Source organism: Eupeodes corollae, chromosome 2, assembly GCF_945859685.1.
Source record: "Eupeodes corollae chromosome 2, idEupCoro1.1, whole genome shotgun sequence".
Lineage (NCBI taxonomy): Eukaryota > Metazoa > Arthropoda > Insecta > Diptera > Syrphidae > Eupeodes > Eupeodes corollae.
Genome location: NC_079148.1, coordinates 23240942 through 23267382, shown reverse-complemented (window position 1 = coordinate 23267382; position 26441 = coordinate 23240942). Strand labels below are relative to the sequence as shown.

At 35.6% G+C, this 26441-nt stretch overlaps 2 protein-coding genes across 3 annotated transcripts; one reads left to right on the top strand and one right to left on the bottom strand.

Moving 5' to 3' along the window:
* Positions 1–1493: 1493 nt before the first annotated feature.
* Positions 1494–18365, bottom strand: LOC129944357 (LIM domain-containing protein jub). 2 transcript variants are annotated; one of them, XM_056053723.1, is made up of 8 exons: positions 17617–18365; positions 17192–17544; positions 16542–16956; positions 16322–16462; positions 2895–3064; positions 2763–2843; positions 2531–2696; positions 1494–2456 (listed from the first exon to the last, which is right to left on the bottom strand). In XM_056053723.1, exons 1-8 carry the CDS (start codon positions 18263–18265, stop codon positions 2209–2211), a joined length of 2223 nt encoding a protein of 740 aa, XP_055909698.1. In that variant the 5' UTR covers positions 18266–18365; the 3' UTR covers positions 1494–2208. The 2 variants fall into 2 exon arrangements, with proteins under 2 accessions (XP_055909698.1, XP_055909699.1); XM_056053724.1 differs by having other exon boundaries at positions 2763–2825.
* Positions 18366–20323: 1958 nt separating this feature from the next.
* Positions 20324–24449, top strand: LOC129944356 (coatomer subunit beta). The gene is made up of 10 exons (XM_056053722.1): positions 20324–20814; positions 21303–22579; positions 22641–22770; positions 22826–23044; positions 23101–23407; positions 23467–23628; positions 23690–23826; positions 23889–24025; positions 24108–24213; positions 24281–24449. The coding sequence occupies exons 1-10, from the start codon at positions 20497–20499 to the stop codon at positions 24344–24346; spliced, it is 2859 nt and encodes a 952-aa protein (XP_055909697.1). The 5' UTR covers positions 20324–20496; the 3' UTR covers positions 24347–24449.
* Positions 24450–26441: the final 1992 nt, after the last annotated feature.

Below are 26441 nucleotides of genomic sequence, written 5' to 3'. Positions count from 1 at the left end.
GTAAACTACAATTTCATCACAACTTGTATTTTGTATTCTAAGCAAATATATACTTATTACATTATGTAGAAAATCAAATAAAATTTTGTAAAAAATAAATAAATCACAGAGTAATAAAAAAAAAAATAATAATTAACTGTCATTCCAGTGAATAAAACCACAACATAGGGCTATCGCAACTTGATAAACAGCCTGCCAACATCAAGAAGATCCTCAGTGCATTACACAAACCAGGCGAGTCCTCAAAGGAAGAAACCAAAGAGATAGTCATGGAGAAATTTCAGCCCATCATAACAGCTTCAGTGATCGCTTTGGATGACTGTGATTTTGGTACAAATCTGGAACTAGGAATTAACCTTTTCTGCTCCGGCCATAAGGACCTACACGAAATCATTCATAATCTTCTCAACCCCGCCTATAAGTTGCTCAGACGGTTATTTGGCCAACAGAAGTAATAGTAATAACCTGAGTATTTTGGATTGAATTAGTTGTGAAACAAGAAAATGTTTTAAATAAAATGAATTTTCATTGTAACAGTTTTTTTTTGTTGATTCTATGATATGTTTTCTACACTATTAGCTCCTCCTTAGTGAATTGTTTGGACCGGTTGAAATGAACTAAGAGGATAGCTGCAGCCAAGCGAGCTTGTAGTTCTTGGTGGTTCACGTCGTGATCCCATTCTACCCGTCCCCAGAACTTCAGATGAAAATCTTTTTCTAGACGAGCTAAGGCCCAACTATAATAGGCATAAGCAAACACTTAAGTTTGTGAAATTACTGCGGATAGCCATAATGCAATTTTGCTCACGTATCTACATGTCAGATTTTACTTTTGCGGCGAGCGACTGGGATCGCTCTTGCATAAAGGCCCAACTATAATAGGCATAAGCTAGCATATGCGCGCATAAGTAAACGTGCGAATACAAAGAATCTCAATACGAGTGAACATAATGGAGTCTGGCTCCGTTTCGTTAAATTTTTCTCAGTTTCGTTAACTTAAGCACACTTAAGCGAGAGCGATCCCAGTCGCTCGCCGCATAAGTAAAATATGACATGTAGATACGTGAGCAAAATTGCATTATGGCTATGCAGTAATTTCGCAAACTTAAGTGAATTTTCGTTGGGTTTCTGACATAAGCTTATGTTTGCTTATGCCTATTATAGTTGGGCCTTAAGTTTGCTTAAGTTAACGAAACTGAGAAAAATTGAACGAAACCGAGCTAGACTCCATTATGTTCACTCGTATTGAGATTCTTTGTACTCGCACGTTTACTTATGCGCGCATATGCTAGCTTATGCCTATTATAGTTGGGCCTCTAGTGTTACTTTAAAATCAATTTGAATTCAATTTATTTTCACAAATAATTTGAAAACGTGTAAATGTTCGGTGTGAACGATTTTCGGGTTTTCGAAAACATTTTGCCGAAAACCCTGTTTAATTAACAAAAAATTGCCCTCACTTTTATATACTTTTAAAAAACGATCTTCAATAAATTCAGTATATATATGTATGTATTTAGTTGACCCATTTAAATATAATTGGAACGTCCTTATTTCAGAGCAACTGCTCACAATTTTCATGAGTTACATTTATGTACTCGTATTCGTATATATAATCATTTAAAGGGAACTTGATAAATTCTATTTTTGTATATGCATTCACGGAGTTAAGTTACATATAAGTGAATAATTATTATTTTGAATACGATTTTAATATTTAATTGTAAAAAGTATAAATTTCTACTTTTTTGTTTAAATATAAATAATATATATATATATGTAAGTATTGTATAAATGTTCCTAAAATTTACTTGATAAATATCTAAGTTTCATGTTTAAAAGCTATGAATGTGCGCGTATTTTTTCATTTGTTTATAAAAGTCTAGAATTTGTTTCATCTTTTCAAATTCAATCAATATACGTACTATAAATGTTAAAATATTTCATTCATATTTTTAGTTTAAATGCAGTAGGTCTTTAAACGACACCAGTTAAAGCTTAACAAAAGTACACATTTGTATTCTTAATTTTATCTGTCTTTTTTCATAATTACAACAAAAAATAAAAAATTAAAACTTACAAAACTAAAAGTATAAATAAATAAACCATAAAACTTTAAGCCTTTTAGTTTTTGTTTTTGTCGCATTGGCTTCTGAAATACATTTATAAGTACACGAAGTTTTTTGATTCTTCGATTCTTCTATTTATCTTAACCCATATACTGATAGGAAGCACACACCGGTTCTGTGTGCCTGGCATGAGGCGATGCTTGCAAGGCCAATCTTTGAAGATGACATGCTCGGCAAAGTAATCTTCCGTCCAGCGGATAACACCGCTTATCGGGTTCATCAGTCAATTGCATTCCACATTCTTCGCATATATAACAATCAACGTGGAAGTCTTTGTCCATGGAAACAACACGAACTGTTTCATCAGTTCCTTCAACAGGTGTGATACCTTCATTATGCAATACATCCAATTATAAAACATTATTATATAAAATGAGATAAATATAATATTAAATAAATTACCCTTTCCACAGCTAGCACACTTGGGAGCAAACATTCTATGATAATCATTAACACAATAGATCTTGTGGTCTACATCAACTGTAAACGGAACCCCGTCCAAGCATTCGTTGCAAATACAACAACGGAAACATCCAGGATGATAGGATTTTCCCATAGCTTGAAGTATCTTAAAACAGAATAAGCAGACAATAATTATTAATTTTTTTTTTTTAATATTTTAGGTAAAATTTACCATTTCCATGATAAGATGACCGCATATTGCACACTTTTCTGCAGTTTGTTGAAAGCCTGAGTACTGAAAGTCAAGACAATTCTTGAATTTAAATGTTATCTGTCTTTTATAATTGCTTTGATTTTAATATACCATATAATCTTCTTCACAATAGACCCTTCCGTGGACATTGTAAAACGCCTTTCCACGCAAAGCCCGACCACAGGAGCAACAAATAAAACAATTAGTATGGTATAAATTTCCCATTGCCTGACATGCCTGGCCTGCACCTTTAACTTTATCGCCACAAGTATGGCAAATTCCTGCAAAAGAGGGATTGAAAAAGTGTTTAATTATTTAATATGTAGGATTTTTTTAATTAACATAAAATTAGCATAAAAACATTGACAAAATTGCACAAAGAACATAAGAAATAAAAATTACACGAAACCTTCTTTATATCTCATTCTCTGGATAACTTAATTTGTGTTTGTTTTATATTGGACCCGCGCTTAAGGAGTTATGAACAAATAAATAAATTGGGTGGCGCAACAGTCCGTTTGGGAACTAGGGCCTAGCGACTAGCAACTCTCATTTTTCCCTATGTCTCTTGTCAGATATGGAGAGGACCTATAGTTTTAATCCGAATCCGAATGGCTAATTTAAGAAAGCACTTTTTATGACAAGAATTACTCTTGGATAATTTTTCAATTCCTCGCAAGAGGCAGTACTCGTGAAAACCTTTTGCATGCAGTTTCAACTTTTTACAATTTTTTAATTATTCTTTTGAAAAAAATGTACCAATAAAGAAATCAAGAAATACAAACTTTAGCCATGCTCGGTACACGAAAGAATTGCGTTTACTGCGTAACAAAAGATAAAACCATGAAAAACCTATCTCAAAACTCTGTCTCCAATCAACTTATCTTTTTATGTTGAACTCTTTAACCAATTTAAGTCTCTTTCTAATTTTGTATACGCTTGTTATGTTACTGATATGGGCACCTCTTTGAAAGAGAATCCTAAAAAATGTTGGAATTTTGTAAACTTAAAGAAAAAATCAGATGGCTTTGCAGTTAACATTAATAACACAATATGAACATTGTACTACTCATCCACCGGAAGAAGAAGAAAGAGAAAATAAAATTTACAAATCCTTTACGTATGTCAAAGAAAAAACTCTTGGATATAGAGAAATACAAATTAGCTTTCAAATCAACAAACACAACTTCACAACTCTACACCAACCTTGAAACAAAAATAGACAAATTGGAACATTCGAATTTAATTTACAAAATTAATTGTAATGGAAATCCGGACGAAGAATGTAACCAAAATTATATAGGAACACCAAACAAAAACTTAAAAGCAGACTAGCAGGACACAAATCCGATATAAACGGTGATTTTTTAAGAGCTTGAGAACTTTAAAAAAAAAAAAAAAACGCATAAAATTTGCAAAATCTCATCGATTCTTTATTTGAAACGTTAGATTGGTCCATGACATTTACTTTTTGAAGATAATTTCATTTAAATGTTGACCGCGGCTGCGTCTTAGGTGGTCCATTCGGAAAGTCCAATTTTGGGTAACTTTTTCGAGCATTTCGGCCGGAATAGCCCGAATTTCTTCGGAAATGTTGTCTTCCAAAGCTGGAATAGTTGCTGGCTTATTTGTGTAGACTTTAGACTTGACGTAGCCCCACAAAAAATAGTCTAAAGGCGTCAAATCGCATGATCTTGGTGGCCAACTTAACGGTCCATTCCTTGAGATGAATTGTTCTCCGAAGTTTTCCCTCAAAATGGCCATAGAATCGGGAGCTGTGTGGCATGTAGCGCCATCTTGTTGAACCCACATGTCAACCAAGTTCAGTTCTTCCATTTTTGGCAACAAAAACTTTGTTAGCATTGAACGATTGCGATCGCCATTCACCGTAACGTTGCGTCCAACAGCATCTTTGAAAAAATACGGTCCAATGATTCCACCAGCGTACAAACCACACCAAACAGTGCATTTTTCGGGATGCATAGGCAGTTCTTGAACGGCTTTTGGTTGCTCTTGACTCCAAATGCGGCAATTTTGCTTATTTACGTAGCCATTCAATCAGAAATGAGCCTCATCGCTGAACAAAATTTGTCGATAAAAAAGCGGATTTTCTGCCAACTTTTCTAGGGCCCATTCACTGAAAATTCGACGTTGTGGCAGATCGTTCGGCTTCAGTTCTTGCACGAGCTGTATTTTATACGGTTTTACACCAAGATCTTTGCGTAAAATCTTCCATGCGGTCGAATAACACAAACCCAATTGCTGCGAACGGCGACGAATCGACATTTCACGGTCTTCAGCAACACTCTCAGAAACAGACGCAATATTCTCTTCTGTACGCACTGTACGCATTCGTGTGGTTGGTTTAATGTCCAATAAAGTAAACTGAGTGCGAAACTTGGTCACAATCGCATTAATTGTTTGCTCACTTGGTCGATTATGTAGACCATAAATCGGACGTAAAGCGCGAAACACATTTCGAACCGAACACTTATTTTGGTAATAAAATTCAATGATTTGCAAGCGTTGCTCGTTAGTAAGTCTATTCATGATGAAATGTCAAAGCATACTGAGCATCTTTCTCTTTGACACCATGTCTGAAATCCCGCGTGATCTGTCAAATACTAATGCATGAAAGTCCTAACCCCAAAAAAATCACCCTTTACATACAAAAGACAGCCCTGGCATCACATTGCATAGCTTTCAAGCACTCCCCTGACCACTCTAATGTCAAAATAATGCAGCGAGAAGAACATCAAAACAAAAAGATGATAATCGAAACCAAAAACACTCTAGTAAAGATATAAATCCTTCGTACGTATCACCCTCCAAAACCCATTTGTTTACATTGTTGTATTTGTAATGTGGACGAATTCAACGAGAAAAATTGACGTGTTTTCACGCATACATAGACACACTTACTGAGGTTTTTGGGGAAATTTAATAAATTAGAGGAGAAATTACACGCATACTATGAAAAAGTTTATGAGGCTGATTTCCGGTTTAGCTTGTAGGCAAACCAAGATGTCTACCGGGGATTTATATCTTTATATAGAGTGTTTTTGATCGAAACGCTGCATATAATCAATGCTGATAACACAATGAACAGACAATATGGATGACGTTAGCCCACACTACAAACCCTTGGTGGAGAAGATGAAAAGGAAAAGCTCTGCAATATGATCTCTATGTGCTTTTAAAAATATAATTTTTCTGTCTATTTGACGGACATGTTACGTGTCAGTTAAACTTTGTAGTGTGTTGACACATAATAAATCATTATTGAATATAAATTTAACAATAATATTATTGTAAGTAATTAATGTATTGTGAATATTTTTGTAAACATTTCTTAACAATATTTATCAATGCCAATATAGAAACCATTTGTTCACCTGATGATGTCCATATACAATGGTCGGAAAAAGTATTTTGACAAACAAAATATCGTACATTTTTATTCAAATATCTTATTTGATCAGTTGAAAAAAAATTTAAAAAAATGCATAGTAATGTTAAGGCCATGAGCTTTCAAAATAACTTTATTTAATTTAATTCAATGTTATAGTTCTGCAACTGAAAATTATTTTTCAAAAATATGTGGTGGAAAAAGTATTTTGACATAATATATTTTGAGGAAAAAATGAGTTTGAAAAGAAAATTAAAACATAATTTAATAGAAAATGAAATTTCCGTTGCTATTAATGACTTTCTACAATCGGCCTGGTATAGATTTTACCAAATTTTGGAGAGTTTGCAGAGAAATTTCCTTCCAAATGCTTTCGACCTCAGCGATTGTCTCTTCGCGCGTTCTTGTCAAGCATGGACTCCTTTTTCGCTTTATATAGGCCCACACATTTTCTATTATATTTAAGTCGGGGCTTTGAGGTGGCCAATCTAGAGTATTTACACCCACTTCCTTTAGAAAATTAGTTATCATCTTGGCTTTTGTGACAAGGTGCGTTGTCTTGCTGCAAAATGAACGACTGTCCAATCAATTTTTCGCCAGAACTAAAAGCGTGGTTATTTAAAATATCCAAATATTGTTGTTTGTTCATCATTTCATCGATTGCTACCAAGTCTCCGGTGCCATTAAAGCAAACACATCCCCAAAACATGACGGTGCCACCACCATGAGGTATTCGTTTACACACAGGTGCTACTTTGCTTCGCAATTTCTTAGGGATTCTGCAAAAAGTTTTCTTTTTTGATCCGTGGTATTCAAAACAGCTTTCATCAGTCCACAATACTTTTTCCCAAAATGATGAAGGCTTGTGTAAAAATTCTTTGGCAAACTGCAGGCGTTTAAGCTTATTTTTTTAGGATATTTGGGGTATTGTTCTGGTTATCTGGAAATATCAACTCTGATAGCACGCGACACGAAAGAAACTGCAAAGATTACTAAGTCAAAATACTTTTTCCAGTTAGTTCTGGCTCAGTGTATTCATTAAAAGGGTCCCAAAAAGAATGTATGAAAAAAATAAACTATTTCTGGATTTTACCGTTGTCTAGGTACTTTGTTTTTGGTTTTGAGTAGCAAAGGATTCTCGTTACATTTCTCAGTTTACCATATCAAGTGGTCTAGCATTACAAATAGTATTGTCAAAATACTTTTTCCGACTATTGACGAAACGTAAGACAAAAAGAAAATATTTGTTTCATTTGACCTGAAGCCCATTTAATAACAACAACTTTCCAGTTAACTTCACTTACAAGAGTCTTTCGTTAGATAAAACTGTTGATATCTGTAACGCTTTCGCAACAAATTTTCGTGAGTCCTTTGTCAATAGCCCTGAAGAAGTTGATGAAGTATATTTTCATAATCTTCACTCATTTTCGCAAACTAGATGTAGTCACATCCCTGTGCTACAGAGTACAGATTTACAGATCTTTTATCTGCGTTAAATGATGACTGCTCAGTGCTCAGCCGGTCCCGATGGTATTCCCCCGATACTACTACAAAAGTGTAGTAATGCTTTAGTTGAACCCCTTACGTTCTAATTCAAACTTTCTCTAAAAACAGGCAAATTTCCCAGCATATGGAAGAAGTCATTTCTAATACCAATTTTCAAGAAAGGTAACAAGTCGGATATAAGCAACTACAGGCCCACCGCAAAGCTTTCTTGCATTCCTATAGTATTTGAACAAGTTGTTTGTGAAAGTGTAGCATTTTTTGTAAAAATATCATTTGCGAACAGCAACATGGTTTTGTAAAAAAAAAAGATCTACCGTTACTAATCTCCTCACATTAAAATGCTTTAGAACAAGGTTATGAAGTTGACTGTGTATACTCTGACTTTTCTAAAGCTTTTGACCAACTTAGCTACGGAATTATTTTATTTAAACGTAAGGCTCTTGGTTTTCCATCATTTTTCTTAGCTTGGATTAAGTCATACCTTGAAAACAGATCCTATGAGGTAACATTTAGAAATTGTCATTCTGAACCTTGGCCCTTTTCTGTTCATCCTGTCTATTAATAACGTATCGTCATGTCTACGCTAAAGTGAAATTCTCATTTTTGCTGACGATATGAAGATTTTCAAAATAATAAAGTCCATGATCGTATTCTTTTACAAGCCGACATTGATAGTTTCACATTTTGGTGTGGGAAAAATAGCCTTTCATTAAACCCTTTAAAATGCCAGACGATAACTTTTACTAAAAAACTAATCAGTAACGTGTTTGACTACTGTATATCACAGCAAAAACTCTGTCGCGTCTCCACATTTAAAAATTTGGATGTACATTTCTGTTCTAACTTAGAGTTTACACATCACATTAATTTTATTGTTAATAAGGCAAGTTCTATGCTTGGTTTTATAAAACGCTGGGCAAAGGAGTTCAATGATCCCTATGTTACTCTTTCTTTGTATAATTGCCATGTTCGTCCTCATCTGGAATATGCTTCGCAGGTATGGACTCCCTATTACGAAATTCATAGAAAACGTATTGAATCAATTCAACATATGTAATTTCATTCGCTTTGCCCTATGATCTGCCTCCCTATGAATATCGTATTCTACTTCTTCAAATGCAATCTCTCCATCAAAGGCGTGTTAATAATGACTTAGTATTTTTTCCTCAACTCATTAATGGTAAGATTGATGCACCTTATTTGCTTTCTTGTGTACATTTGAATTACCGAGGCGGAACTCATCACCTGCGTACATTTGATTTTATACATATTGACTTCCATAGAACTATCTATGGGAAGAATGAAGCTTTAAGTCGAATGAGCATTTTATATAAATTAAACTGTTCATCGATAGATTTAAATTTAAATGAGGTGGGATTAAAATCATTGTTTAGAACCAGTGCTCCACTATCGTAAACGTTCTCATTTTACTTTTAGTTCTGTAATAGTTAAATGTTAATTATGTTTTGTATTTTGTGCGTGTTAGGCTATAATTGTATTATTTTTTCCTAACAACTAACACATGCACTTATAAGTTATGATGAGCTTCTGATCGTAGTTTGACGCTTGCTATAAGCTTACTACTTTTTGAAATTCTGAAGTGTAAAAAAAAATGCATTAACCATCATTACACGGGTACGGGTAAGGAGTTGAAAATACTCTTATAATGATTAGACACAGTGCTACGAGGTTCAATATATTCTCGGTATCGGGGTGAAGCTGTGGTTATATATATAAATTGACTAATTTATCAAGTAATACTATTATTTTAGTGCATTCATGTAAAATTTCATATAAATGTGATTATTATGTACCGTTACATCTCTATTTAAACAGAATCATAATGGCAACTGAGACGATGAGATGAAAATTGAGCATCGCGCTGTAATTAAATTTCTCACTAAGCAAGGAAAAAGTAAAAAAACTATTCATGAAGAAATGGTGGCAGTTTACCAGGATTCCGCACCTTCATTATCAACTGTGCAAAAGTGGTCAAGTGAGTTCAAGAGAGGCAGAGAGAGCATTGAAGACGACCCCCGCCCCGGCGCCCCGGCTATTGCTTGTACGGGAGAAAGCATCAAAGAAGTCGAAAAACTTATTCTCGAGGATGCCCGAATAAAGGTGAAAATGATGGCAGAGATCACCAAGCTTTCGACTGGTATCATTCACACCATTCTTCATGACCATCTTAACCTTTCAAAGGTCAGTGCAAGGTGGGTGCCACGAATGCTCACAGCGCCTCAGAAAAAAGTGAGAATCGCATGCTGTAGAGAGCTTTTGGAGATGTGTAGTGAGAACGCGGACGGTGTTATGCATCGGATTGTTACTGGGGACGAAACATGGGTTCACCACTATGACCTTGAAAGCAAACAAAAGTCAATGCAGTGGCATATAAAAGGAACAGACCCCCCGAAGAAGTTCAAAGTCACTCCGTCTGCCGGGAAGCTCATGGCCACAGTTTTTTGGGACTCAAAGGGAATCTTACTCATTGAGTACAAAAAAAAGGTGAAACCATCAACGCCAAATCCTACGCTTTCACTTTGCATAATTTGCGGGAGGAAATTAAAAAGAAAAGACGGGGTAAACTCGCAGCGGGTGTGTTGCTTCTTCATGACAACGCTCCTATTCACATCCACCCTATAGTCCAGACCTTGCCCCTAGTGATTACTTCCTGTTTCCGGATTTGAAAAAATGCCTTCGTGGAAAAAGATTTTCGGATGATGAAGAACTCAAGTCGGCAATAAATGGGTATTTTGCAGGGAAAGAGGAAACTTATTTTTTTGAGGGTTTAAAAAAGCTTATCTCAAGATGTAACAAAGGCATTGATGTTAGGGGAGATTATATTGAAAAATAAAAACAATTAAAATTGAATTCGCATTTTCCTTCATACCGATACCGAGAATATATTGAACGCCCCTCGTAGCAATTAGGAAAGAAGGATATGATTAGAAAGAAGATACCGACCTGCACATTGTAATGAGTGGGAAATATTAAGTCATTGCACATAATATTAAGCATTGCACATTCGTGTAGTGAGGCTAAAGAAAGAATCCCTGTACTCGACTAAACCTCCGAAATCAGGCTAAAAGTTAAATTGAAGTGCGGGTATTACGCTTGAATTAAGCGCTTGATGAAACAATGATGGCATGAAACCTTGCGGCGACGGTTTTCAAGAGTAAGAAAATGATCGCCTATCATTGATTGATTGATTATGTTCTTAGCGATTTTACCCTTAATGCTGATGCTAGAGTTAACAGAGATTGTAAAATTTCAGATCATGAATCTATACATTTAAAAGTTTTTACAAGACAATCCATTAAATTTGAACCTAAACAAATTAAGTATATTAAGTATGAAAAAAACTGTTTTATTAATGAATATACTAAATATATAACTGAAAATAATTGTTCTAGCCAAGATCTAAATGTTTGTGCGATCTTATTTGAAGGTGCAATAAAACAAGGTCTGTCGGTTTTAACCAGGAGTTATATACTTTGAATGAAAAATGTGCAGAGTGGTTTAATAAATATATAACATATATATAACAAAGCTTTGTATACAAACTTACTAAATGATTGGAACAATTATAAAATTGCTAGAAATTATTATAAAACTCAGTGTAAACAAAAAAAAAAAAAAACAAAAAATGAGTTTATAGAAGCGAAAATAAGTGAAAAAGCAGGTGATCAGAAAGGTCTCTGGAAATCTTTGAAGAGGTATATTCTTAAAGAAGAAAAAAGTGTCGTCAATGACCTAGAGATAAATGGTGTCCAAATAAAAACTGATATTGATAAAGCCAACTCGTTGAACCAATATTTTATTGATAGTATAGGAAACATAAGCGAAAGTATTCCCAAACTAACTTATTCGGATGAAATCCCAATCTATGAAGACATATTCCAGTTTAATCAAATCAATTTAAATAATCTTATAGAAGCAGTGAAACAAATGAATAAGAAAAATGAATGCTCAGGTTTGAACTGCAAGATTTTATTAGATTGCAGTGATGTGATTCTTCCATCACTGGTTAAAATAATAAATTTGTCTTTATCCCATGGAGAGTTCCCAGAGAGTTGGAAGAATACTGATATCGTTCCTGTTGAAAAAGTCAAAAATGCTAAAACAGCTGAAGAATGGAGACCAATAAATATGCTACCGACCTACTCAAAGGTATTGGAACACATAGTTTGTGTATAAACTAACAAATGTTATTGAAAATAATAAACTTTTATGTGAAGAGCAATCAGGATTTAGGCATGGTCATTCGTGCGAAACCTCCATATGCTGGATCATTAATGAGTGGAAAAAGGAAAAGGAAAAAAGGTAACACTGTTCTGGCTGTTTTCTTGGACCTCAGACGTGCGTTTGAAACCATTGATAGGGAGATACTTTTGAGAAAATTATACAAATATGGTATTCGTGGAAATGAGATGAAGTGGTTTAAAAGTTATTTAACTGACAGAACTCAAAATGTTAAGATTAATGATATTACCTCAAGTACCCAAAAAGTGTCTATTAGTGTACCCCAGGGAGCGGAACTTGGAGTTTTATTATTTTTGTCGTATTTTAATGATTTTGGAAGATGTTTAACACCTTCAAAAGTATGTTTATTTGCCGATGATACTCTTATTTATATATGTGATCGCAACTTAGAGTTCTTTGAGGAGAATATGCAGCTTGATATGAATGGTGCGAACAATTGGTTGTGCAAGAACAAGTGCATGTGTATAAATAGCTTAGAGTCAAATGTAACCTTTTCCTTAAATGGTGAAACAATTGAAAGAGTAAGCACAGTCAAATATTTTGGAGTGTTCATTGACAGTAAACTTAAATTTGATTTTCATTTAAATAAACTTTGAAACAAAATTTCGAAAAAAAAGCTTCTTGAACAGAATAAGAAAAAATATTTCTCAAAATTGTGCTTTGACAGTTTACAATACTATTGTATTTCCTCATTTCAATTACTGTTCATCGATAATATATATGAGTAGTGTTGGAAATCAAAATAAACTTCAAATTTTGCAAAATAAAGCAATGAGAGTAATTTTAAAATGTGATAGAATGACGCCAATCAATCAAATGTTGCTATCTCTGAAATGGCTTAATGTTGATCAGCGTCTTAAATTCAATACGCTTATCATGATTTTTAAAATCAAACATAATACAGTGTCGAGCAAAAGTCTTGGTAGCCGTGTGGGTATTCTTGATAAATGAGTTGTGTAAATGATATTAAGAATTTATGTTTTGATTTATTCAAGTTTAAGTTTATTTAACAAATCAAGGATCTTAAAAAAGTTAAAATAAAAGTATTAGTCCCTAACAACAATAGTGCAAAAGTCTTGGTACCCTAGAAGGACAAACGAATTTAATTCGGTTTCGAATGTTTTATGTTAAGAATATAATTACCTAATATTTTGTGGGAAAACCTTTGAGCCTAATAACCTCTTTTAAACGATTTGGCATAGAGTTCACAAGTTTTCGCGTGACATCTGACTCTATTAATTCCCATTCTGATACCGGGAGCTCTTTAAGGTGGGTTTATATTGTGTTTTCGAAGTCGTTTCTCTAAGACATCACATTAATGGTCGATTGGGCTAAGATTTTGGGGGGGGGGGGGGGGTGGAACTAGCATGTGGGGCGTGTTGTAGGCGATCCACAACTTTACATTTGTAGCCGTAGGCTTGGGATCGTTATCCTGTTGGAAGTGATGTGTGTCTACGATCCCAAGTTTCTCTGCACTTTGTTGTTAGTTTTGTTTTAAGATGTTCAAATAAACTTTCTTATTCATAATTCCATCAATTATTGTCAAATTCCCGACACCATTGGATGACATACACCCCTATACCATTACACCACCGCCACTGTGTTTCACAGTTTTAATTATGTTTTTAGAATTCAAGGCTTCGCCTTGTTTTTTTAACACTCTAATCCTCCCATCTGAGCCAAAATTGTTGAATTTCGACTCATCGGAGAATATTACGTTATCCCAAAATTCATTTGATTTATTTTTATAATTCTTTGCAAAGTCCAGTCTTTTCTTTTTATTTATTTCACTTACAAACGGCTTTTTACGAGGTGTGCACGACTTAAACCCAGATCTCTGGAGCGATCTTGCAACTGTCCACGGAGACTTGCACTTTTGCACTACTTTTTTCATAGATTTCAAGGTTTTATTATTTTTTGCTAGAAAATAGAATTTGTTTTTCAAGTTTTTCTATTGGTAAAACAAAGAATAAGGTGTTATCATAATAACTAACTTGATGCATGAAAATTAAGTGCTTAAGTTTTCTTTTCTTTCAAAGCTTTTAATGACATGGCACTTTGAGTACCATGACTTATGATCGACACTGTATATATCCAGTATATTTACAGAAAAAAGTGGAGTACATAACCAACAGTAGATACTTGTTGAGAAATCTTGGTGACTTCCGACTTCCGCTGTACAGAAGAGCTCAGACCCAAAACAACCTACTATATAAAGTCTTCAACTTTTCAATATGCTTCCTAGTAATGTGAAAATAATATCTATATTTAATGTATTTAAATCAAAAATTACCTATCTTCTTTATAATAACTTAATTTAAAGACTAAATTGTTAATTAGAATTAAGAGTTTTTTGAACTAATAAATAAATTACAATTACAATTAAAAAATTTAAGAGCTCTCTTTTCAATTTTATCCAAGACTCCAGTACTTAAGTGGTTATAATTAAATGAGCTTATCATACGCTGCCGTTGATAATCTACATCCGCAGAACAAGGATGGGACTCTAAAAATGAATATGAAAACTTGAGGATACTGTCATCAGCGGAACAAGTAATTTAGTTAGAATTTTGAAACAAAAGACTATTAATAAATATAAGGAAGAATGTCGGACACAAAGCGGAACCCCGGATGTAAGATTTTAAACTGTGCATGACTGTTGAATTAAACGGTTCGAAAGGATATTTCTAACCCAACACAAAAGATTTGGACAACCAACACCAAAGCTGAAATCAAACGAAAAATAGCTCTTGCAAGTATTTGTACTTAGAAGGAAGTTGAGTCTTTTTTCGAGCATCTAAAGTTACCATCTATAAGACGCTTATCATCTCAGTTCTTATTTATGGCGCTGAGGGTTGGACCCCGTTAGAGAAAGATGAGTGCGTCTTAGGATGCTTTGAGGGAAAAAAAACTTTGAGTGATTTCTGATGGAGAACGGAGGAGAAGATACAATGACGAATTGTTCGGGCTTGACAACGATACTGACCTGGTTAAAAGAATAAAAGTCCAACGACTTAGATGGCTGTCTCATGTAGAGCGAATAGATATCAACGCTCCAGCCAGTAAAGTTTGCGATTCCAATTCCGAGGGATGGCACAGTAGGAAGACCGCGATCCAGGTTGCACACACAGGTAGGAAAGGACCTGAACCTACTTGGCGTGTGAACATGGAGACAACTAGCTAGGGACCGAGCTGGCTGGTGACATATGTTGGTTAAGGCCCAGGTTCGTAACGGACTGTAGAGCCACTTTAAGTAAGTAACAAAGTAAAGAAAGCCATACTGCCGGTCATTATGGAGCTTTCGTTCTTTTAGATTGATTAGCTTTTCCATGACCTAGAAAAGAATTCACATAAATTAGAGGGGAAGAAGGATTCACCTGTTTTATCGACAGGCTGAACAAATGCTGTTTTTCATTTGCTCGGAAAGAGACCGACACTTGGTTTAAGAACACCACTTCAATACAATAATGAGGATACTCAGCTCTATCACGAATTTCATCATAATAGGAAACTTATGAATCGCGGATAATGATAAACGCATCTTCTCGGATAGCCAAGCTGCGTTAAAGTCCCTAGAATCTGTCTAGAATCTGTCTCCACTAACTTACTAACAGCCCTAAATTGTCGATCATCTCTTACGGAGATGGCTACAACAGTTCAACATTCACCTTTTCTAGGTGCCGGGCCATAGAGACATTCCAGGAAACTGCAGAGCTGACGAACTTGCAAAAAGGGGAACAACTTTACCTCTGCTGCCTCACAATGCTAGCATAGGTATCCCCTTAGCTACATGTAAACTCATGCTAATAAAAAGATACCATAGAAAAAACAAACCTCAGCTGGAATAACACCACCACCTGTTTAGCGACTAAACTAATTTGGCCTAATCTTAGCGCCAGGCGCTCAAAACAATTAATCTCTCTGAGTAGATTGCACATTAGCTACTTTATTAGTGTCCTGACTGGGCACTGCTTCATAGGAAGGCATGCTTTTCGACTTGGAGCCCCTGCAAATGATTTTTAGAGGAGTTGCATGGACGAGGCGGAGGAGGAGACAATCTTTCATCTTCTGTGCACATGTCCTGCCTTATCACAAAACGTAGAATCCAGCTTGGAGAATAAGAACACCACTTCAATACAATGACGGGGATACTCAGCTCTATCACGAATTCCATCGTAATCGGAAACTTTTACGAATTCCGGAAAAAACTATTGCCAAATACATTCGTAGTGCCTGACAAATACTTAATGCAATATGTCCGTTACAGGTCTTTCAAGCTTGTTTAAACTTATTCCCTGTGTCAGTGGAATTGGCTTTTTAAATCGGGAAACTTAATTCATATAAAATTGATGTTCCTTACCAAAATACTCTCCATGCTCCTCACTCAATTCAATTTCCTCCTCAAGTTGACGTGTTAATTCTTCGATTTTTCTTTGAGCTTCAGTTGGGCCAGCAGGGCGTGGCGGTGTTACACTATACGGCAATAGGTTCTTTGATAGCCCTTTGAATGGAATTTAAAGCATAAAATTATATGTATTTCTCATTTCTTTGATGATATGCAAAACAAAATGATGACTCACCTGTGCTTCCTTGTGAAGGTGTGGGAGAGGTAGCTGTTGGTGGCAAAGATGGTGACCTCATTCCAGCTGCACTATTTGCTCGTTCCACAACTCCACCCACACCCACACCAACACCAACGCCCATTGCCATTGCCATTGCGGTTTGTTGTTGATGTGGTAGTTGTTGTTGCTGCTGTTGATGTTGTTGTTGTTGTTGTTGTTTAGTATCCTTTGGTTGAATGGTATTTGATGATTTTTCAATTTGTGGAGCTGGTGGGGGAGGTTTTCTATTTAAGTTAGCAGTCATGCAGACATAATCCGAACTGTTTATGTCCTCAATGTAGTTTGGATTCAAAGAAATATTGATTCCCATTTGACCTGGTGCTAATGGTTTGGGCGATGAAATTAATCTATTTGGAATGTGATGCATTGGTGACTGAAATGGATAATTTTTTAGATTCAAGGTGTGTTAAAAAAAACTTCACAATGAGGAATTTAACAAAAAAGAAAGAAACTTAAAATTTGAGATCGAACTAAATTTCGTCGTTTGATTTTGCCATAAGAATCCAATTGATTCGCTGGAACCATTTGGATTTGGACTTACAAAGAATAAGGCAAGGAAAGCATTTGAGCAAATTAAAAAATAATAAATATCAAATCACAGAACTGACCTGAGGAATTTGATTCAATTTAATATTCTGGGCCCTATAATCAGGAACTTTATTGTTTTGTTGCGTTTGATTGGGCGACATTAGATGACTTGGTAGCGAAAGATTGCGATAGCGTTGATTCGGCGAGGCATTCACAGTGGCTGCGTTTGTTTTCAATGAAGTATTCGAAATACTACGTCGATGTTGAGGACCGGCCAATGAACTTGCACCACCCCCACCTTCACTGCTGCTACACTGACTGAGTAGGGCATTGGGCGAATCGAGTGAGTGATGAGGTGAATGTTGTTGCTGCATTTCAACCAATTGGTAAATAGTTGCAGTAGCTGGGGATGCTTGAGGTTGTGCCCTTTGACCTAAACCATACAAGACAAAAAAAAAATGTATGAGTTTTTCTGTTAGGAGTTTGATTAGTTTGAATATAGAACCAGAATGGGGTATGACATTTTCGTAGATTGGAGTTGGATCAACGTCAGGAATCGGTGTGTGAGCATATCTTGAGTTTATTGCTCCCTGCATAGGCAAATATTGCACCCGGTTGCTGTGGCTGTTCATGCCATAGTTGTTTTGTGGTGATTGTGGTTGTGCTCTGGTGTTGCTAGAATCGAACTGTGCCCCCGAATAAAAGTCCAAATTTTCATAAACAGGTGAGTGTTGTTGATGTTGCTGTTGTTGCTGGTGCTGATGCTGCTTGAGCTCGTAATGATTCTCATTGTTCAAGGCAAGCTGCTCTATGGACCTCGGTGTGGCGTACTTGGATGCAGCAATTATATTGTTTCGCTCGTAGATTTTGTATGATTCATTTGGTACTTGTTGTTGTTTTGTTGGTGGTGGCATCATCGTCGTTGCCGCCGCCGCCGTCGAGTTCGTCGTCTTTGTTGGCCCACACATATGTGCGTCACGTATTAACGTCTCAATGGCACCGGGTGGTCGGTCTAGCTGATGATACTCTTTAGGTTTGCCTTCATTTCCAAGGTGCATTTGTTGCATTCTGTATTCCATGATGGATTGGATATCGTTATCATGTCCAATTGGATTGCTATTTGAAGGCTTTGGTTGTTGTTGGGAAGATGCCATTGTTCCTTCAATTCAACGACAAAAAGGTGATCAAACGTTCTTCAGACGAATTTCGGTTTTCTTTTTTCCTTTTCTATTTAAAAACTAGTGTGTGAAAAGTGTGAGGTTTTTAAATATATTTTAACACACAAATTATTAATTTGAGCAAATACACGAAATATTATTCAGGTTAAAGACCTTTTTGTTCATTCTCCTTTTTTGTGTGGTGGTTTTAGGTTTTCGGAAGATTTTACAACCCTGTTTTCCTGTTTGACGGAGAGAGTGAGAGACACATAAAATGACAGATGCCAGATTTGTGGTGAAGGTGGGTTTCGTTGTCTTAATTTGGTTGTAAGAACACAGCTCCTCCAACTGAAATTTTTTACATGTCAAACCGTGACTAAGTCCCCCTTTACATTAGGAAATTAGTTAATAAAAAAGAACCCAATTGCAACCCTCCAGCTTAAAGTAAGTGATTTTAGCATAATAGTCTTTTTTTAACATTCCGCTCATTTGACAGCCGTCAAAACTACGCCTTTGCTATACAAGGCACCATACATGCTTGTTTGAGTTATATTATTTAGCAAAATTGTACATCACAAGAAACAAAATATCGCAATTTTTCAAAAAAAAAAGATTACTGATCTCGTCATTTCTTAAGGGGATGTTTGTAATTGACCAAAATGAGCTTGTAATGTATGGCCTTTGGACTTATTTGTTTGGGTTCACGTAAAAGATGGGATATATTTGGCATGGAGCTTTCAAATAACGTTTTACTGATAAATTAGATAGCGCAACAGCTCGACAGTTCCTAGTGACTTACAACTTTCCACCGTTCCTGTGTGTGAGTAAAGTCAGATACAGAGGGGACCTACAGTTTACACTATTGAGCTTTTGGTAATGGACTGCTATTAGCAAACTTCTAGCCCTTCACGACAGAGCTAAAGATCCAAATTGACCCAACCCGATCTAAGATCGACCATGTGGGAGAAAAATGAGTTGGCTCGGTTTAGCTCTGTCAATCCATTTGGATTTGCAGCAAGTCAAAAATCAACTTCCACTTCCTTACTAGTCTCATTATTATAAGATATTTTTCTGAAAAGTATACAAACAACCAATCTTTAAAAGTGCTGCCTGTATACGAATGTTCGCATACAGGCAGATGCAGACATGTCGCTAAAAAATATAGTTTTTATTTCGATAAATTGGACCGCTTAAAACGAAGAAATTAATACAAATTGGAGTTGGGTGACTTCTCATTGCCACAGCACGAATTTCCTTCTGATTTTTTTACAGTTAGGTAGGGGTCTCAATAGAACATGTTTTAAATACTAAGGCGAGGATACAACTTTAAGTTATAGAAAAAATATTTTCTTTTTCGGACTTAACCCTACATTTTTTGTTTGCCATCTTTTGAGCCTAAACAAGTTTTTTTTAATTGGTAGCACAGCGTACTTACAGCTAGGTATGTAAGGCGGGCATGTTGACTACCTGGAACTCCCCTGCTTGGGATCACTATAGGATTTAGGGTGGGTGCGAGTTTGGGTATATGCAAAGTATTTTTGGCATTTAAGCACTAAAATCAAAGAAATCCCCAAAAATAAGCAAACTTGTCAACACTGAACAAAAAACAGGGAAGAAATGTCAATATCAAGCATTTTTGTGTGTTTTGTATGTAAAAAAGTGAACTTTGAAATTTAATTGAAAATAGAAATAAATGTTTCCTCGCTCTAAAATTACTAAAGGTATTATTTATGTGCACATATCTATCAAATAACAATAAACGCGAGTCGAAATTCGTGCTGTGGTAATGGAAAGTTGAGCCTTAAAGTTTGTAATTTGAACAAAAAAACAAAAACCACCTTATGAAAATAAAAATGATAAAGAAACCATTCTGACATCTTAATTTCATAAGGCAAACAGAAATGCTATATTTTCATCTCTTTAAGTGCCTAGTGGGCGACAGTCCTAAGCATAACATACATCCGTAACATCCCTGTAGTAAAACTAATTTATGTTCTTGTGCTCAACACTATGGGCGTCACTGTCGCATATTTTGACACATGTTAATATGATGAAAATTTGACACGTCAATCGGCTAAACATCACTTGTTTTATTTTTTGTTCCGTTGGTAATTCTTTGTGAAAATTTCAATTTTAAGTGAAATATTCCATAAACAATTTTATAAATTTCACTTAAAAACTATCCACAATATCATCCTCTTACGGAATAACAAAAACAAGTCTACAAAATGGCACTCGCCGAAGGACCATGCTACACAATTATCAACTCCGCCGATTCGGAGCCCATCAATGAAATGCAATTGAAGCAAGATTTAGAAAAGGGCGATGTTAATCTGAAAATTGAAACTTTGAAAAAAGTCATACAATTGTTATTGAATGGCGAGAGACTTTCGGGTCTATTAATGACAATAATTCGATTTGTTTTGCCGCTGCAAAATCACACAATCAAAAAACTATTGTTGATTTTCTGGGAGATTGTTCCGAAAACATCGTCGGATGGGAAACTCCTTCAGGAAATGATTCTTGTCTGTGATGCATACAGGAAGGTAAGGAAAATAGTTTTTTTTTTTTAATTTAGTAATTTGGAAAGTCACGAAATCTTGAAGGTCTAATGACCAGGACATTCGATATGTAGACCTTGCTTTTGTTTCCTTTATGCTGTTTCCTTTTTATACTTTTCTTATAAGACTCTAGGTTAAGTTGGTTTCGTGACGTCATGTATTTCACTCCCTGTCAAAATGTTTAAAGCTCCTAGAGTCCAATGAACAGCATTAGACTATGATATTTTTAATGGGTTACACCCTAAAAGGCCCAAAGATAAGATAATAATTCCCCTAAGTCCCCATTTACTTACTCACTGAAACACCAGACTTTAATTTTCATTGACTTAAATATTTTGACGTACGGGCCTTAAACCAGTCACAATTTGACTTAACGTATAAACAAAAGTTGCATCAATATTCCTACAACTTAATTTTTAAAACCATTTCACTGTTAACTTGTTTTAATTAATTCTAACCCCTTTTTTCTATAGGATCTTCAACATCCTAATGAATTTCTTCGTGGATCAACTTTGCGTTTCTTGTGTAAACTCAAAGAACCCGAACTTCTGGAACCTCTTATGCCTGCAATTCGGGCTTGTCTCGATCACCGTCACTCCTATGTGCGACGTAATGCTGTTTTGGCAATTTTCACAATCTACAAAAACTTCGACTGGTTAGTGCCCGATGGCCCCGAATTGGTTGCAAATTTTCTCGACACCCAACAAGACATGCCATGCAAACGTAATGCATTCCTCATGCTATTGCACGCAGACCAGGAACGCGCCTTGAACTATTTGGCATCCTGCATCGACCAGGTTAACAATTTCGGAGACATTTTGCAGTTGGTCATTGTTGAATTGATCTACAAAGTTTGCCATGCCAATCCAGCCGAACGGTCACGATTCATTCGATGCATTTACAATATGTTGAATTCGTCGTCAAACGCTGTGCGTTATGAAGCTGCTGGAACTCTCATCACTCTATCGTCAGCCCCGACAGCGATAAAAGCAGCCGCTGGCTGCTACATCGAACTGATCGTAAAGGAAAGTGACAACAATGTAAAGCTCATAGTTTTGGATCGATTGATTGCGATGAAGGAACACGAGAATATGGAAAAAGTCATGCAAGAACTGGTCATGGATATTTTAAGAGTCCTAGCTGCTCCCGACATTGAAGTCCGTCGAAAGACTCTTGGTTTGGCAATGGATTTGGTCTCATCGAGAAATATTGCCGAAATGGTTTTGGTGTTGAAAAAAGAAGTCTCAAAGACCCACAACATCGAACATGAAGATACTGGCAAATATAGACAACTATTAGTTCGAACTCTGCATAGTTGTTCGATCAAATTCCCAGATGTCGCTGCGAATGTTATTCCAGTACTCGTGGAGTTCTTATCCGATACAAACGAATTAGCTGCTGCCGATGTACTCATATTTATTCGTGAAGCGATCCAGAAATTCCCGTCGTTGAGGAATTTGATAATTGAAAAGCTCATTGAAGCATTCCCCCAGATTAAGTCTTCGAAAATCCATCGGGCAGCTGTGTGGATTCTTGGAGAGTATGTTGATTCAAAAGATCAAATTAAGGAAGTCATAGAAGTTATCACACAAACACTGGGTGATATTCCAATGGTTGAAGCTGAACAGAAACGCCTTGCCGGTGATCAGCCCGAGGAGGAAAAATCCGCAGATGTCCAGAAAGAAGCTCCCAACAATAAAGTTACTTCCGATGGCACCTATGCCACTCAAAGTGCCTTCAGTTTGGCTCCGTAATTATTAATTATTTTGTATTGTTTGTTTTGTCCGACTCATTTTTTTATATTCCCGTAGAATTGTAAAGAAAGAAAAACGTCCACCACTACGGCAATACTTAATGGAAGGAGATTTCTTCATCGGAGGATCGTTGTCAGCTACATTGACAAAGTTAGCCTTACGCTTCATTGAACTCGATGGAAATAAGGTAGACATATATCCAACAAATAAAACAACCATTTTTTGACTCCCTTCTTCAACAGATCGAACAGAATCGTCTCTGCGCTCAAGTTATGCTTATCATGAGCTCAATTCTACATTTGGGCAAGTCTGGTTTCCCAACAAAAGCCATTACAAACGATGACATGGACAGAATCTTCATTTGCTTAAAAACCCTCAGCGAACGTACCCCCGAAACGGTAGAGGTTTTCAAACACTATTGTCGTGATGCACTTGGAAAAATGTTGGATGCCCAGCATGAGGTAAGACTTTTTTTCAGACAGAATAAAAAGATTTTAAAATGATTCTGATTGTGCAGGAAGAACAACGGATTATTAAAGAAAAACAAAAGGTAACAGCCAAGGTACAACCCGACGATCCGGTTGTATTTGCTCAGCTATCGAATGGCCGCGATAATCAATTAGGTGAAAATGTTTTCGAATCCAGCTTGAATCAGGCCTTAGCTGGAACAAAATCAACTAATCTAAGCGACATTACATCACCAAACAACAAGTTGAATAAGGTTACCCAGTTAACTGGTTTCTCAGATCCAGTTTATGCTGAGGCATATGTCAATGTCAATCAGTATGATATTGTTTTGGATGTCCTCATTGTAAATCAAACAAGTAAGTTGGAAACAAAGAAGAGGGAAACATGTTTAATTGCAAATTGAATCTCTCCACAGATGATACCCTACAAAATTGCACTCTTGAGTTGGCTACGCTGGGCGACTTGAAGCTTGTGGAACGTCCCCATCCAGTTGTTCTGGCACCACATGACTTCTGCAACATTAAAGCCAACGTTAAAGTCTCATCAACAGAAAATGGAATTATTTTTGGCAACATTGGTAAAATGATTTAAATTATGAATCTTGCTATCTTGATATTTATTCCGTATTTCGATTACAGTTTACGATACATCAATTAATACAAATGTTGTCGTTCTCAATACGATTCACATTGATATTATGGATTACATCATTCCAGCCTCGTGCACAGATACCGAATTCCGCCAGATGTGGCAAGATTTTGAATGGGAAAATAAGGTACTTCATAATAATATGTCCAGTCAATTTTCAGCTTAACCTTCTTTTTTATTTTCTGTAAGGTTACCGTAAATACAACTTTCACGGATCTTCATGAGTATTTAAAACATCTTCTCAAGAGTACCAACATGAAATGTTTAACTCCCGAAAAAGCTCTATCTGGCCAATGTGGATTTATGGCAGCAAATATGTATGCAAGGTAGGTATTTTCTTCAAATCTGAAGTGCTTTGTTTTTATGTTTGTAGTTGAAACTAAGACTTAAAATAAAAATTGAAAATAGGTCCATTTTTGGTGAAAGTGCTCTTGCCAATTTAAGCATTGAAAAACCAATTGACGCTGCAGATTCCAAAGTTACAGGACACATTCGTATTCGAGCTAAGAGTCAAGTAATTTAAATATTTTATTATTAATAATTTACATATTATATTTAACTTTTTCTTTTTTTTTTTTTAGGGTATGGCTTTAAGTTTAGGCGATAAAATTAGTTCTTCACAAAAACAATCAGTGCAAGCTGCATAAATCATAATAAATACTTCTTTTTTTTAAATAAACCTATATATATATAATTTAAAGTTTATGTTGTTCAGTTAATCAATAAACACACATTAAAACAAATACAAAACTTTTACTTTTCTTGGGTAATTATATCGTTCGTAGGATTGAGTTTATGCTCAGGAGAAGGGAACGATAAACTATCGGAGTCTTAGAAACTCTTCAAAAGTTTTGTCTATTTTTCTTTGTTCTGAAATTCTGTACTAGTTATTGGAAATTGAAAATCTTGCATCAAAAAGGGTGGTTTCGAAGTTCAAACATTATTTATTGCCGAAACTCATAAAACATAAAACTTGAAAAATGTATTATTTAAGGAATAAATTATAATTATATGTTATTGATCAATTTATAATTTCTTTAAATCGTGTCTTAGGATAAGTCAACAATATTAGTAATTTTAGCGATTTTTGAAAGTGTGGATGTGCCCCAAAGTCCACAAATATGCCCCTCTTTGACGCAAAGGTCTCAATTCCAGTCAAGTTTATACCAAAAACAAATCAATTGACTGACTTTCGAGTCAAAGATGAAGACCGAATATTGATGACCAATGCTGTACTACATACTATATACATACTGTACATACAGTAATGGAAAGTGTACTTTCATGAATTATTTAAAAGTCAGAAGTAAAGGCTGCCCACTGCAAGGAGTATACCCTATGCTGCAGCTCTCCAAGCGTACAAGAGTTGAAAAAAAGGCATGAGTCAGTTTAAACTCAAAAAATCCCCAGAAGCCGATGGCGTACCCTTCATTGGTCATACGCTAAGACTATCATCGGACAAAACCAGTGTGGCCCATTCCAGACAAGTCAACCAACTTGAATATTATGTCATATCGCAATTTAAATTTAAATACCACAGATCAATCATTCTGTGGGAAACATAATAAAAGAGTTCTGCAATAAAGGGGCATTTTTTAAAGAGAAATCAATGAATTTTTATTTCATGATTAAGAGATAATGGAAACTATAACTTTCATGTGACTCCATAGACCAAAGTCTATTCCTTCCAAATTGATTGAGGTCCTAGTACTTGTGTAAGCAAATAAGGTGATACCGATTTGAGTACTAATTCTAAGACAAGTACAAGTCCTTACGTTAGAACTTTGTGAAGAAATTAGCCGTTAACGATCCCAGTGATCAGGAAAATTGTATTGAACAATTCCGACTTGTGTGGTGCCGCTGAGCGTCGATCACCGTAAACATAAATGACTTCCAGTACCTTAAAAACTAATCATCGCAAAAATTGCAAGTCACTAAAAATATTAACGTGATATTATTGACATTCATAAGATAAGATTTAAAATTGTATTTTGACGTAAAGTCTTTCAGCCTTATTGAGAAGATCAACTATCGACCAATTGGCGGTTTCAATTTCAATTGAAATCAAAATCGGTATTGTGAAAATCAATTGACAAAATATTGTGCTATTGTGAATGCCTTCAAAATTATTTAATTATTCTTGCAACTGTCAGAAGTTTTGAAAGCAAATCAAAAAATTAAAAACAAAATAAAAAACGACTTCGACTAAATTATTTTTTGATGATGATGAGGATTCAAATGATTCTGAACTCATTGAAATGGCGAGAATGCGAAGGAGTTTGAACTGGAAAGCCAAATGTGAGTATAAAGGTTTTGATTTTCAGACACAAATAACTTAATCTGTCCCTGCTCTCCTCCTTACTTTTCCAAGAAATAGAGAACAAGTTGACGCCCTGCAAAAGTATTCGAGCCGTGCCGAATATTTTAAAACTAGCAACAGTGCTAAGATTTTGTGCACATGGGAACTACCAGCTGAGTTTGTGAAACGACTTTAATCTTGATATTGCCCAATCAACTACATCGCTTGTCCTAAAGGAAGTCTTTGATGTATTTGAAAACTATGTGTGCCCAAAATGGATAAAGTTCCATTACAACCCTAAGCTATTCAGCTCTACAGAAATGTTTTCCCATTTTGAATGTGCTCCAGCTTTTGTGTAGAATCCTTTAGCGAGTTTGTTCCATCAACTGGACTAATCTGCATATCTGGTTTTTGTTACTAATAACTTTTTGAGACCTTTAAAA

Excerpts from the sequence above, each read along its gene's own strand:
- LOC129944357 (XM_056053723.1), bottom strand. The coding sequence starts at position 18,265 with ATGGCATCTTCCCAACAACAACCAAAGCCTTCAAATAGCAATCCAATT. Across the intron at positions 17,545-17,616 it reads AAATGTCATACCCCATTCTG|GTCAAAGGGCACAACCTCAA; the intron begins GTTCTATATTCA and ends TGTATGGTTTAG. Across the intron at positions 3,065-16,321 it reads GGAGCATGGAGAGTATTTTG|GAATTTGCCATACTTGTGGC; the intron begins GTAAGGAACATC and ends CCTCTTTTGCAG.
- LOC129944356 (XM_056053722.1), top strand. The coding sequence starts at position 20,497 with ATGGCACTCGCCGAAGGACCATGCTACACAATTATCAACTCCGCCGAT. Across the intron at positions 23,045-23,100 it reads TGTTGGATGCCCAGCATGAG|GAAGAACAACGGATTATTAA; the intron begins GTAAGACTTTTT and ends CTGATTGTGCAG. Across the intron at positions 23,629-23,689 it reads AATTATTTTTGGCAACATTG|TTTACGATACATCAATTAAT; the intron begins GTAAAATGATTT and ends TTTCGATTACAG.